The sequence below is a fragment of the Aethalodelphis obliquidens genome, unplaced genomic scaffold, assembly GCF_003676395.1.
Source record: "Aethalodelphis obliquidens isolate GAN/ISIS:26980383/991018 unplaced genomic scaffold, ASM367639v1 scaffold29, whole genome shotgun sequence".
NCBI lineage: Eukaryota > Metazoa > Chordata > Mammalia > Artiodactyla > Delphinidae > Aethalodelphis > Aethalodelphis obliquidens.
Window position 1 is genome coordinate 9,192,206 of NW_020837973.1, and position 15,576 is coordinate 9,207,781.

Genomic DNA, 15,576 nt, shown 5'->3' on the forward strand with positions numbered 1-15,576 from the left:
TGACCCAAGTAGGATGCCATGGGCGTGCCCTGGACTTGCCATACTGCAGGCTGAAATTGGAAGGTGAAATACACATGAAGAGTAAGGAATTCAAGCAACTCCCCAAAGAAGTGTCAACAAGATATCCTGATGGATTTACTGTCTAAGGATAAAGAAAAGAAGGAAAAAACCCAAAGTGTCTATCCATTTCTGTCACTGGAAAAATAGGGGCAAATAAAAACCTAGGGTTTGGGGAGGGAGGGAGACGCAAGAGGGAAGACATATGGGAACATATGTTTATGTATGACTGATTCACTTTGTTATAAAGCAGAAACTAACACACCATTGTAAAGCAATTATACCCCAATAAAGATGTTAAAAAACAAACAAACAAACAAAAAACTAGGGTTTGGGTTAGTATCTGAGGAGTAAAGGGGAGGATGACCTGAAAGTTCAACCTTTTGAGTTTCAGGTAGAGTGACAGAGCACAGGTGTCTCGTATTGGGCTGTGGAGGTGGGAGGCCTGTCTTGGGTAGAACTTCTAAATTGTTTCCTCAGCATGGCACACATAGAAAATGCTAATACCTGTACTGTGTCCTGGGGTCAGAGCTGTGCCCTGCTGGGGGTTACAGATCCAGGCGCTTGCTCCCCAGACCTTCCTGAGGGCTGAGGGCATCAAAGTTGCAGCACATCTGTGACCCATTCGTGGTACACAGTGTGGGGAACTCTGGTCTAAGGAAGCAAGTTGAGGCCTTGTTTCCTGCAGTAGCCCCAGTGGTCCCTCCATAACTATTTGCTGGTGAGTGAGGCCTGTGGCTCTTCTCTCACACACACCCTCTATTCTCACTTTTTAAGAGTAACAAGGCTGCTAAATAGACATTTCTCCAAAGAAGACATACAGATGCCCAACAGGCACATGAAAAGATGCTTAACATCACTAATTATTAGAGAAATGCAAATCAAAACTACGAGGTATCCCCTCACACCAGTCAGGATGGCTATTATCAAAAACTCTACAAATAATAAATGCTGGAGAGGGAGCAGAGAAAAGGGAACCCTCCTACACTGTTGGTGGGAATGTAAACTGGTGCAGCCACTATGGAAAACGGTATGGAGGGTCCTCCAAAAACTGAAAATAGAGCTACCATGACCCTGCAATCCCACTCCTAGTGGGCATATACCTCCCAAAAGATGAAAACTCTAATTTGAAAAGACACATGCACCCCAATGTCATAATGGCACTATTTACAATAGCCAGGACACGGAAGTAACCTAAGTGTCCATAGACAGATAAATGGATAAATAAGATGTGGTTCATATATACAATGGAATATTACTCAGCCATAAAAAAGAATAACACCATTTGCAGCAACATGGATGGAACTAGAGATGATCATACTAAGTGAAGTCAACCAGAGAAAGACAAATATTATATGATATCACCATATGTGGAGTCTAAAAAATAATAGAAATAAATTTATTTCCAAAACAGAAACAGACTCACAGACATAGAAAAAAAGTTACGGTTACCAAAGGGGAACGTGGGGGAGGGATAAATCAGTAGTATGGGATTAATTCATACACACTAGTATATATAAAATAGATAAACAACAAGGTCCCACTGTATAGCACAGGGAACTATATTCAATATCTTATAATAACCTATAATGGAAAAGCATCTGAAAAAAATATATATAACTGAATCACTTTGCTGTACACCTGAAACTAATGCAATATTGTAAATTAACTGTACTTCAATTAAAAAAATAGATAAGTACCCCTCTCCCCCCCAAAAAAAAAGAAAAGAAAAAGAGTAACAAGGTCACTTATATGGGATCTGACTCTCACACAAACACTAGTCGGTATTAGTCCGTGGAGTTAATATTCAGTTAAAAAGTTTAACATCACTTTCCATTTCATACCTATGACATTCCTCTCTGATGAGTAAATTAAAGTGTTCAAGCCTGCAAGTGAGGACCATGGGAATTTCTTATCCTTTGATCTACATTGCACATTGAATACCCTCTAATGTTGATGCTGGAATATTAGTAACTCCTAATGAAAAGCAACACGTTGTATATTACCATATACCTGCACCATTCTGGTTTGTACTCTCTCTCGTTCAACTGCCTACATTAAATAGTAAGGATGATAAAATCTGGGATTCAAAGGATATTACGTGCTTTAGGAAACAAGCCGCTTGTCTTTTATCATTCCACTCCAAAGCCAGTATTTTACCTGACATTGTTCAAAGATGTTATCATACACAAAACTGAATAGGGAATTCCATTTTAAATTTGAAAAAACAGGTTTGCTCAGAGACAGTACATTTTCATGAGCTTTCTTGGTTATAAGAGAAGAAATCTCTAAATTTCAACTAAGTGTCTTGAAAGAACTTTTGGGACATTTTGAGGAGGAGCTGTTGGGAACTGCCTGATTCTTTGCCTCTCTTCTCCTCTTTGACCTCAGTCTGGCAGGATGAACAGATGGGCTTTCTCTTCTCAAAGCATCTCAGCGAGCTTGCTTCTTCTCAAGGAGCAAAATCTGCTTTTGTGCCATCTCACAGACCAGCATCCTAGCTCCTGGCCTCAGCTGCCCAGATGCTAGTGGAGCTGCCCTGCCAATCTTCCATCACCTCCTGGGTCCCCGGCCTCTTCTGGGGCTTGCTGTGTCCTTCGTCCTGGGATGGCTGCCTCACCTCTCTACAGTGTCTGCCTTCTCTTCGTCTTACTGCCTTATGTGTCCTCCAGGTCAGATCCACTGGACCACTCAATTGACGGCACCAGCCTATACACGTTTTTTTTTTTTTTTTTTAGCAGAACCCCCAATTACATCTATCCTTGCCTGCTCTGCAATTCCTCAAGATCCAGCATAATAAATACAATCAAGCATACGGCAGAATGGCTAAAAAAGTATTCATTTTAAAACTTTTAAACTACTTTCTAATCCATTATTTTTAGTATTAGAAAGTAAAAAATAACAATTAATTTCCACACGATTAAATGTTTTTCCCCCCTTTTGGCAAGGGGAAGAACTAGCAGTTAACATGGAGAAGGAATATAACTTAAAAACATTATTCTGGGGCTTCCCTGGTGGCACAGTGGTTGAGAGTCCGCCTGCCGATGCAGGGGACACGGGTTTGTGCCCCGGTCCGGGAGGATCCCACATGCCGCAGAGCGGCTGGGCCCGTGAGCCATGGCCGCTGAGCCTGCGCGTCCGGAGCCTGTGCTCCGCAACGGGAGAGGCCACAACAGTGAGAGGCCCGCGTACCGCAAAAACAAACAAAAAAACCATTATTCTGCTAAAATCCTCTTTTTTACTTTCGATTCTCAAGAGTGGGGGTATTTTGGAGAGCCATTTCATTTCTTATGCATTCTCTTCTCTAAAGCTTTTCTTCTGAAACTGTTTGACTAGGCATTAAAATAAATACCGAAATGGTCCAAATAAAGTTAGGTGTTTTTCTCCCTCTTTTCTTACAGTGGAGGTTCTGAAATCTGCATCAACTGGAAATTTCAGTTGACTCAGTTTTGCCTTTTCCCCACATCGAGTATTTCCAAGGGGCCAATCATTAAGTCTTGTTTAATAAAATCATTATTGGCCCTTCAATTTATTTACAACTTCCCCTTCCAAGGAATTCTTATCTGCCAGACCCAGCCGCCAAAATTCCCCAACAGGTGTCTGAAGTTCATTAACAAAGAACCCATGTCTTTGCTGGAAAGGAGGGCAGCATTCATGAGATTAGGTTCTCGGGTTTGGGAGATGAGAGCTCTAACACAGGCACCTAATCTGAAGATACCAAGTTCTGGCCAAAGCACACAGCTCTCTGGCTGCCTAGAATTTGGCTCGTGAAATCAAGTTATTAAAGCGAGTCAGCAAAGAATGTTCTGAAAAATCACCTTGTCTGGGAAACCGGGCTTTTTAAAATACTAATTGAAATTACATGTGTTTTAATTAAAACAACATCTGCCAGGGTCTGAAGAAACATGTTTTGAAATGCAGGAAGGTATGTCTCTAAAAATGTCCTCAAACCTACTTAATAAAGTAAAGCTCAGACATTCCCAGGAATAAAAATATTACTTTGCCTCCCAGGTTGCACTGAGGTTTCCAGAACCTCAAGTCTTTCCCTGGGCACAGGTGGGATTCCCTAGGGTCAGGAACACAGATAAAGAAAGTGCCCATGTGTGATGAGTGGCCTGTGAAAAGTCTGCCCTCCAGAATGGGGTGCCCACATCCCAGCGGGTTCTGCTACACGGAAGCCACTGGCATGAGATGAGAAGGTAATAAAACACACACACGTGTGTATTTTAACTGATGGTAGTGCCATACATTTTAAGAGCCCTAGGAGACACTGTGATGCAGTGATATTCTGAATACTCAGAGGATGATTACCAGGATGTCATTTCATTCCTAGGCCAAAGAATGGAGACAAACGTTGAGAAATGATCTCCTGAGTAACGTCTGGAATGCTGCTTCATGGAGACTGAGACACGGGCTTAGGTGTCCGTTTATTCCCCGAGAGAACATGCTCTCATGATTCGAGAACTGGGTAAAATAGACCCCAAAGTCTGGATGAAGATCAGGGCTGCCAGGTGTAGAATTCCATGGATACACATCTCAAAATTTCAGCTGTGAGATGACTAAACAAAAGAGAATGTTTACAAAGCTACACACATTTAGGAGAGTGTGGATACAGTGAAGGTTCCCCCTGTTTTCCCCCTCCAGTTCTGCAAAGGAAAACACAGTTCTCACCAAGGGGCAGGGGCTGTCAGGGGAGGGGTGGTTAACATTCCATCAACGTTACCTTCTCCTTTATTCCGTCTTTATTTTCACTTAAATATAGAACGTTTTTATGTAATCCTTTAAATAAAAGCAACCACTGTCTGTAAAGAATCATTACAGTGGTCAGCTAAAATCTTTTATTTGAATATTTAAAATAGATTGTGGCAAGAAAAAAGGCTAGGAAGGGAATGTCCCTTGTGTCAGCCCCACTGCCCCCTCCTCCCCAGAATGAATGAAAGGGACGATCTGAAAACCATGAGACAAGTAGCAATGGGCTTGTTGCTTAAATCATAATTAACTCCCGGGCAAGAAACTGCCCTTCTTTTGTTCATGATTTCATGAGTGTGGAAAAGTGTGAGACATGCACTGCTAGGTGCCCCTGGAGATGTGGGGCTCCTTCTCTTCTGTCTCTTTTGGGGGACAGCTGTGCTTAGGAGCCAGCAGGCTCCCCTGGGAAACGGCCCTCCCTGATGCCAGAGTGTCTGGATTCTGTCTGGTGCTGTCTGGTGCTTTGAGGCTGGATTGGGTTGAGAGGGTGTTGCCTGAATAGAAGAAGCCCAGAGAGTTGACAACGTGAAAAGAAGGTCAGCCCAATGCGAAGAATGGGTCATATCATATGAATGTATGGAGGCAGCATTCTACAATTCCAAACGTGGTGACCTGGCCTCCAGATGATAACAGAGTGCAGGGAAAGGGTCACACAGGGTAGAGAGGACATGGCTAAAGGACTGAGATGAGCTGGGGAAGGAAGGGCCAGGTTCACAAAGCAGTGGAAGGTCCTTCTCTTGAGTCCGGGGAGGGGAGTGAGGCAGCCGGGAGGATGCTTCCAGCGCCCCAGCCCTGGCTTGCCTGCTGGAAAATGTGGCATGTAGCCACCACCCAGGGAAGTGAAGGGAGGGTGCCCTGTGAGCTCTGCCAATGCCACCCGCAGGGGTGCAGTGGCTCTGCCAATCTCTGATAGCTATCTGGGCATACGCAGAGAGTGTTACTAATTCCTGCCCAATCCCAAACCTCTTCCAAAGTGGCAGCAGAATGAGTTTGACTAGAGTCCAGGATTTCAGGCAGCAACCGAGCTGTCTTTCTTTTCTCTCTTCACTGGATGCTGTGGAAAGAGGCTGAAATAGACCTCCCCTCTACCCCTCCTTCTCTCTTTGTGGGATTCCCCAAACCTCCTCTAGATCTGTTCTCCAGAATAAAAATCCCGTGTTATTCTCCCATCAGAGAATTGGTTCAGCAAATATGTACTGAGCATAGCAAAGGGCTAGGCATGGTAGGACATACAAATAAATATGGAACCTGATTCCTGCTTCTTATTTCATTGGGGGGAAATGCAATGCATACACACAAAAAGAGACAACACAAAAATAAAATTAAATAATGGAAATCCAAGGTAAATTAAAAGATTTTTTATCAAGTAGGTATTACCCACCTCCTTTCTGTGTTCAAGGAGCAGTGTTCATCAGGAAGGCCACCTAGAGCTGGGCTCTGAGTGATGGCTGGGGGGTGAGTAAATGCACAGAGATGAAAGACCATGCCAGGGAGGGATACAGCTTGGGTACAGGTTTGTGAGTGGGGATGATGGTACAAAAACCGGTCTGGCTGAATAATTCATCAAAAAGAGTGGTTAGGGATAAGAGGCCATTTGGTAACACCACCCAGTACTTCTCCTGTCCAGTGTTCCTAGGTGTTTGAAGTTTTTTATTTTGTTAGTTTTGTTTGTTTGCTTGTTGGCAGAGAGGATAGGGAATCCGGAAAAGAAATACCTGCCATCTTCATCAGGAACTGTCAATATGCTGAAATGGATGGCATTTTGGTAAACTTATTAGAACAATACAGTGTTGTTTGTTCTTTTCTCTGAAGCTAATCATTACCATTAAAAAAAAAACCTCTTGGGCTTCCCTCGTGGCTCAGTGGTTGAGAGTCCGCCTGCCGATGCAGGGGACACGGGTTCGTGCCCCGGCCTGGGAAGATCCTACATGCTGCGGAGTAGCTAGGCCCGTGAGCCATGGCCACTGAGCCTGTGTGTCTGGAGCCTGTGCTCCACAACGGGAGAGGCCACAACAGTGAGAGGCCAGTGTACCACAAAAAAAAAAACCTCTTTCTGAATGATGAAATAACACTTTATACTGAAGGATAATTAACATTTTTGGAAGGCTGCAAAGAAATGGATGGATGTGCATTCACCTGGACCACTGCATGATGTCATTTGGAAGCACACAAATATCTACCTGTAGCCTACTTATCACCTGATGGCAGAGACATACACAGAACCATGGAAACAGCCCAAATGGAAAGACAAGGAGAGGCAGAGTATGTGATACTACTTTAGTGCTACTATCTTAAAAAAAATTTTTTTGGAACAAATCAAAGAGGAAATCAAAAAATATCGTGAGATAAATGAAAACAAAAGCACAACAATCCAAAACCTATGGGATGCAGCAAAAGCAGTTCTAAGAGGGAAGTTCATAGCAATACAACCTTACCTCAGGAAACAAGAAAAATCACAAATAAACAACCTAACCTTACACCTAAAGCAACTAGAGAAAGAAGAACAAACAAAACCCAAAACTAGTGAAGGAAAGAAATCATAAAGATCAGAGCAGAAATAAATGGCATAGAGATCAAGAAAACAATAGAAAAGATCAATGAAACTAAAACCTGGATCTTTGAAAAAATAAACAAAATTGATAAACCTTTAGCGAGACTCATCAAGAAAAAAAGGGAGACGACTCAAATCAATAAAATTAGAAATGAAAAAGGAGAAGTTACAATGGACACCACAGAAATACAAAGGATCACAAGAGACTACTACAAGCAACTATACATCAATAAAATGGACAATCTCGAAGAAATGGAAAAATTCTTAGAAAGGCACAATCTCCCAAGAATGAACCAGGAAGAAATAGAAAATATGAACAGACCATCACAAAGACTGAAATTGAAACTGTGATTAAAAAACTCCCAACAAACAAAAGTCCAGGACCAGACGGTTTCACAGGTGAATTCTATCAAACATTTAGAGAAGAGCTAACACTTATCCTTCTGAAACTCTTCCAAAATATAGCAGAGGAAGGAATACTCCCAAACTCATTCTATGAGGCCACCATCACCCTGATACCAAAACCAGACAAAGATACCACAAAGAAAGAAAATTACAGGCCAATATCACTGATGAACATAGATGCAAAAATCTTCAACAAAATACTAGCAATCCAAATCCAACAATACATTAAAAGGGTCATATACCATGATCAAGTTAGATAATGTGTGCTACTACCTGAACCTCATTAGAGCTGATGGGGTGGACTGATTGTTGTTCAATAGCTTATTTGGACTTTTCCTTATCATGGAGTCCAAGGAAGATGAACCTTTCCTTAACCAGAGTTGTGGTAGCTGCCCCCTCCAATTAAAAGAATGATCCAAAGAAGAGATGTAATTTCAACTGGACCCCAGTGATTGAAAACAACTGGATTCCTTCTGAAATTCTGAGTGTCTGCATACATCTAGTAAACTTTAGTAGGAAAATGAACTGGCTTTTGGATGATTTTCTTTATTAATATAAAATCCTTTTCTTTAGTTAATGTTTTATTTCATTTGCTTACTTAATGTTTTGCTGATGTGGAGTTCATTATAAGATAAAGGCCAGACAGGAAAAAATTCAGCTATTCATTCAGCAAATACTGATGAATCCCTGGTATGGGTCAGGCATTGTTCTAGGTACACGAGCTATACCAGTAAACGCACAAGGTGGAACTTCCTGCTCTTAATGGGTTTATATTCTAGTGTGGAGAGATGGACAAGAAATAAGATAAATAAATAATATGTTATATATTAGAGGGTGATTAGTACTGTGAAGATCAGTAAAGCAGAAAAGGGGATAGAATTTTAAGAATGGGCACCAGAAAAGGTTGTATTGGGAAAGTAACACTTGAGTAAAGACCTCAGGGGGTGAGGATTGACCACATGGACATCTGCAGGAAGAGGAGTGCAGGCAGAGGAAATTGCATGTTCAAGGGCCCTGAGGCAGGCTTTTGGCTCAGGTCATAAAGGAACTGCAGTGAAGCAGTGGCCACAGAAAGGTTAATGCCAGTGAGGAAGAAGTTGAGGCTGGAGAGGGAACAGAGAACTGGATTGTATAGAGCCGTGTCTGCCTTGCAAAGACTTAACTTTACACTGAAAGAAATGAGGAGCTGATGGAAGGTTTTAAGTGGAGAAAAGACATGCTGTGAGGTTTTGATAGGACCACTCTGGCTGCTCCTTTTAGAGTAGATGGTAGGGGGTGAGGGTAGAAGCAGAGAGTTCTCAACCACTGCGCCACCAGGAAAGTGGTCATGGTAATAACGCAGGTGAGAGAGGATGGGATCTGGGGGGACAAGGCAATGAAGGTGAGAAGGGTCAGATTATGGGAAAATTCAGAAGGAAGACCAGATTTGTTGATGGAATGGATATGAGAGTAAAGAATCAAAGGGGACAGCAAGGTGCTTATCCTGGACCACTGCAGGGACAGGTTGCCATGCGGAAGCCTGCAGGATTGGTTTTGGAGGAAAAGACAAGGAACTCAGGTCTGGAGGTGTTTTACTTGAGATGCCTGTCAGATATCCGGTGCAGGTGGTGGACAGACTATTGGATACAGAGATGTGAGATTCATACCAGAGATATCTATCTGGGAGTTTTCAGAATATAAATGATCTTTAACACCAGGAAACCATACGAGGTCACCAAAGCTTTGATTGAGAGTTGATAGAAAAGTCCAACTTTAATTTTGTCTTTGTTCTTGGTTCAAAGTCGTTGCAGCTTTTTTTTCAATATATAAAGTTCTGTAGAGCATTTTCTTATAAAGAACCACTACTTTGATACAATATTTAAAGCAAAAGAGTTAGCAAAGGTCACATTTCCTTTCTCCTAGATAGAATAGAAGAGTGTTTTTTGGTTCAATTCTGCTTTTCTTACTCAAGAAAAAAGTTACTGACTCCATAAAGCTGAGATATTTTCACTCCTATTTTTAAACATTTGGTTCCCTTTCCTGTCTGGTGACATTTGATAGTAAAGGCTTAATTTAACATGGGCAATATGGACTTCCAAATGTTCCTGCCTCAGAGACAGTTCTAGATAACTGGCTTCTCGGAAAGAAGAGACGCCTTGAGGCTAGAAAACCAATCAATAGTTCCCTATTTTGTTATATTTTAATCCACCAAAAGAAATAAAACACCCAAATGCACAACACCTAGTAGTTCGTACCCAAGCAGTAGACTGATTAGCTATTGATTTTCCCTGCATTTTATAGAGGAGCTCCAGGATTTGATTACAAGCCCCAGCGCTGTCCTGTCTAAAACACCTATGCAAGGAAAAGGAAAGTGGACATGGAGAGGGCTAATAGTGTAGTTTAAATATGTAACATCCACCACCACCATTTAAATTAAATTCAAACCAAGTGTAATTATAAAATTGTGAGTTTATGTCATGCCTTATGATGTACTTCAAGCATAACAAATAATTGCATTTATTAGACGCAGATTTGAAATCTCGTCCCTGTGAACAAATAAATGGCTTGGAGACCTGCAAATCCTTTGGTATTTATAGGAGGATATGATGGGTATTGCGAAACGGCAGGAGAAAAGTGGCTGGTTCCTAGGTCATGAAGGGCTTGGTACGCCACGTTCAGGAATTTGGATAGTGGAGGTAGACTGTTGTATCTATGCATACTTTGGATGAGACTTGGACCCACGCCTGGTACTCCAACTGCCACAGGAATGGAATCTTCCCCCTTTGCCCGCTCTCACCTGCTTTTCCCAAATCCCCCAGAAGCTGCATAACCGGAACCTTTGCCACGATGGGTGGTCCAGCTCCCTGCTGCCTGACCTCTGCTGCTACCTGCTACCTGTGGGCAAGCTTCATGCTGCACTGGTCAACCACCACACCAGAGTCATATCTTCGACCCCAGGAGGACAGTGGTATCTGCGGAGGCTGTGCCTCTCCCCGGGCAGGTCCCTGTGGTTCGACCTTGGCCTGGGTGGGCATCCTCCCAGTTACAGAGGGAGGAACCAGAAGGTCTCTCCAGTCTGGGCTCCCACCACTCACTCTGTACCAGGCACACCAGGCCCTGCAAAGGCCTTAAACCCAACCGCCTGCTTCCAGATCCCCCTCTGGGAGGCTGTCTGCAGAGGCTCCTCCTTCAGTTAGGTGCTCTTCACCCCAGAGAGCCACAGGGCCCTGTTTCACCTCCCTCAGGCTTCTGCTCAAATGTTACCTTCCCAACGTCTCCTATTTTGACTTTGACCTCTCATTTAAAATCACAACCCCTTACGCTAAGTGCAAGAAGCCAGACACAAAAGCTCACGTCCTGTGTGATTCCATTTATAGGAAATACCCAGAATAGGAAAACCCACAGAAAGCAGACTGGTGGCTGCCGGAGCAGGGAGGAAGGGGAATTGGGGGATGACCGCCTAATGGGTACAGGGCTTTCCTTAGGGTCATGGAAAGATTTTGGACCTTGACATAGGTGCTGGTTGTACGCCATCGCCAAAATGCTAAATGGTACATTTTAAAGTGGTTAATTTTATGTTATGTAAATATCACTTCACTGGAAAAAAAATCGCAACCTCACCAATTACATTGTGCCTGACCCAGCTCCATTTTCCCTGGAAAAAAAATCGCAACCTCACCAATTACATTGTGCCTGACCCAGCTCCATTTTCCCCCATAGAAAGTTTCTACCACGTCGTGGGATTCACGTGTGTATTTTGTTGGCTGTACATCTCCCCTCTTCAGAATGTAAACTCCACCAGGGCAAGGCTTCCTGGCTGCTTTGATATCATCTCCGGGCCTAGAACAGGCCTGGAACAAAGTAGGTCATGGACAAAAATTTGTTGAATAAATAGGTGAATGTATGCCTCTTTAATGCTTCATTAATCAAAGAGCCTCCCTATTTCTTGAACACCAAACTAAAGGGAGATGATTCTTTAAAAATAGGATTAAAGAGCCAGTATAGTCTAATCCAAAGTAAATTTTAACATAGCGAGAGGAAGAAAAGTGGCCTGTATCCCATTAGAATTCCAGTTCACAACGTGGGAAGCAAACAAACAGCCTGACAGGGATTTAGAGGATCAGGACGATGGTATCCGGTGCTGAGCACTGCAGTCATTTTTAATTTGCAAAGATTAGAAATGTCACCAAACATCGCATTTTCCTCTAAATTCTAAAAGATAAATTAGCGCACTGATTTCCGCTAGAAGGAGAGCCGGAAAAGCAAGGCCTCTAACACATGCTCTGTCTCTGTACACGCATATACGTCCTGCACATGGATTCAACCACAGGAAGCACACTGTACTTCAATTAAAAAAAAATGCAGACACTGTAAATCGGAGGGAACATACCAATGAGCTCCTTATTCCTGACGTCCAAGGCCATGTTCCGGAGTGCCGTGGCCACTGCACACACCACTCGGTCATTGTCTATCCGCAGCAGCTCCACAAGGATGGGCAGGCCTTTCTCTTTCCGGACAGCAGCTCGGATATATACCGACCACTGCAAATGAGGGGAAGCAAAGACATTAGGAGCTGGGGTGGAACCCTTACAAGCAAACAGCACGTGTGGGTTTTCACACTGCCGTCTACAGGTGCCAAAAAGGTTGGATGATCAAGACCTCATTGTGGAATGGGTTGAGTGTGTTAGACATGTATTTAAACATTTTAACTTTATTTTTGCCTCCAACATAGGATAAAGGTTTCAGCTTTAATCAGTTAACCACTCTTCATTTCGCCGGTGCCAGCTTTCTCAGCCCCTGAGTTAGGAAGCCATTTGTGTGGTGTCTATACTTGCTACTTTAAGATATGGAGGTCTGGGACAGGAAGGGCTGGCTATTGACATTAAGAGGAATAAAAAAAAAATCCTGGGAAGAGTAGAAAACGATAAAAGCTAGAGTACAGGTGACTTTTTAAAAAAGAGACTTGAATTTGGAGGTGGGGCAGAGAGATAAGTTACAGAAAGTACTGTCAATTAAGTTGTTTGCTGAATAATTAGGAGGAAGTAAGTCAGAAAATGGTAGGGGTGAGGAGAGGTAAATATGACATCGAAGATGGAGGGTGAAAACTGTAAAATTAAAAAAATCGCAATATATAATATTATGCCTAGGGCCATAATTCAATGTCTAATTTATAAAGTAAGCATACAATTTGTTTTGGGTTGGCAGTCGTTGGCCTTAGTGGAACACACCTAAGGCTCTTTATAGAAATGTACTTGCAGTATCAGGACCATAAAGTATTCAGATTCATTTAACGGAATACAGGTAGGCTCAGGTTTTCCAGACATTTGCATATGTACACTTTATACTCCTGGACAGTGTTCCAGAGAAGAGCATGCACCATAAAAATCAACCAATATAAGGGTTTACTCTGTTGCAATTTCAGTTATGATCTAAGAGAATTAAATTCATAACATGAGGTTCTGGATTCTGTGGCAGAGTCCTCCTGGGGACCAGCAAAGGTGGACAAAGCTCCCACCCCTCCCCACCAGGCCCCTCCACCCCCTTTCCCCTTTGGGGCAGGCACCCCAGAGCTGGCTCTCACCTGTGGCAGGCAGGGAGCCCCCTCTGGCAGTGAACGTAGGGCATATGCCATGCCTGCCACATCCTCAGCCCAGCCCTGCATGAAATATGAGATTAAAAAAACACACAACTTCATCCCGTCCTACGTTAGAGAAGTCACATTCACATAGTTTCTTATCACCATCAACTCAGACCGAGTGCTTTTCTCCTGCCCCTACTCTGTGCCTCAAGCTCTATGAAGCCTGAGGGGGTGGGGACGCTCATGGAACTCATGAGAGCATCTCTTGATTGCAATTAACTCTTTCATAGACCCAACCTCAGGGAGCAAAGAAATGGATGGTCAGAAAGTCTTAGACATGGAAAAAGCTTCGGGTTTTGCAGCTGCTGATTGAAATCTGGCTGTGAGGATGGGATATCCCTTCCAAGGGAAGGTGTTTCATGAAGACGGTTCCAAACCTCCGTCATGTCCACAAGAAAGGTCATTTGCAATTTGACATACGATGAGATGTGATTTTCATCTACTTCCTCCCCTGCTTGTGAACCTTTTGGTCTCCAGGGCCCAGAAAAGACTAGACACCTGGGCTTCTGCAGCCCATTCATTGTTGGGTTCTTCCTTAAGACTAAGGGGGGAAGCTAATGGAAAAGAAACTAATGGAAGAAAATGGAAATCAGAGCGGGGGGGGCGGTGTCAACATTTCCATACTGTAAGGTAAACATCAACAATATATTTGAACACTGGGGAGATATTCTGGGCCTTTTGAGAGACCAGACGGGATGTTTTGGGAACTCGGGCAGGCTGAAGCATGGGCCCAAAGATGACCTCTTTCCCAGAGCCACCTCTTCCCAGGCCCCAGATGCTGGCTTGTGCATTAGTGATCTCTTCGAATCCCCCAAACTCCTGGGAGAGTGACATTACTGTTCTTGTTTTATAGATGAGAAAATCTAGACACAAAGATTTTAAACAACCTGCCCACAGGTGTCACCTGTGCCCTTGGCCCCCAGTCTTCTTCCTCTATCTGCTCTGTGATGCTGACAATACTCTCTCCTCTGCCATTATCTCATTCTCTCTTGCCTATACCTCTGGGCTCAGTCTCCCAGAAACTGCCTTCCCCTCCCTTCCATCCTTCCAAACATTGAGAGGGGAGAACCTGACTATATCTGAAATGAACCAAGAAAGGTAGGCTATAGCTTAACTTTTTCCTCCTTAGAAGTCTAGCTATTATATCCCTTCATGTTGGATGGAAAGATGATTTGGTGTTTGGAAAATAATGAGAGTCCTTCAGCTTTGCTGAAGACTGATTTGAGAGTAACCAAAAATGGCTATTCATGGCCAAAAATGTGTATGAGTTGTAGATACATCTTTTTGGTATGAGAAAATGGTCAACAGTGATAGGTTCTAAGTGAAAAGGGAAAATCAGACAGTGGGTTTGATCTTATGTTATCAATATACAGAAAATAACCTTTATTTTGAAACTTTTAGTTGTGTGTGTGTTTGTGTGTATATGGAAAATCCCCAGTATTAGCTCAGTATATGACAGTTCAGAATGAATTATTTACATTTCATTCAAAAGATGATGCAAGTTTCCAAAGTTTGCTTAACGTGCAAGGATAGTGATGCTTTTTAAGTAGCACATGAGCAGTCTTGGAATAGGTCATGTATAACCCACATGTGAACCTATGTGTACCCCAACAAGAAGGAGTAAAGACAGCACAGAGTGGAAAGAGAGAAAGACATGATACAGTACTGGGGAGATGAGGAATATTTCCCAAGTGCACTCAACACAGAAGTGCGAGGCTCATACAGAGTTTTTCCAAAAGAGAAGTGAGTTACCTTGGACAGCACTGCAGCCCCTGGGGTCAGCGACGTGTATGAGTTGCCAAGAGCTTTTTAATTGAAACAAAAGAAGTATCACTGGCATGAAAATAGATGAACAAGAGAGATAAGTGTACCTTAACTCATTGTGGTTGAGGTGGAAATCTTTGGACAGAACTTGACTTTTTGCAAACAGAAAGAGAGCGTCATGCACTAAGCCCACCAGTGAGGAGGGAAGGGACAAAGCCGGTAGACTAGGATGGCTTTAAGAAGAATGGTCCCTGAGCTGAAGAGAGGATCCTTGGTGATTCAAAAGGAGGAGAAGGAAGAGGAGAGGGAGGATGAGAAGGAAGAGATGGAGGAGGAGGAGGAGGAGGAGGAGAAGAGGGGGGGAGGAGAAGAAGAGGGGAGGGGGCAGGAGGAGAAGAGGGGAGGGGGAGGAGGAGAAGGGGGGAGGAAGAGA

The 15,576-nt window shown here is 43.2% G+C and overlaps 1 protein-coding gene across 1 annotated transcript in view; it reads right to left on the bottom strand.

Moving 5' to 3' along the window:
* The window catches only part of CTNND2 (catenin delta 2), a 257,170-nt gene that overhangs the window by 93,624 nt on the left and 147,970 nt on the right, over positions 1-15,576 (bottom strand). The window contains exon 7 of the mRNA XM_027125377.1: positions 12,132-12,282. Coding sequence (XP_026981178.1) covers positions 12,132-12,282 — 151 coding nt within the window. The remainder of the gene's footprint in view (positions 1-12,131; positions 12,283-15,576) is intronic.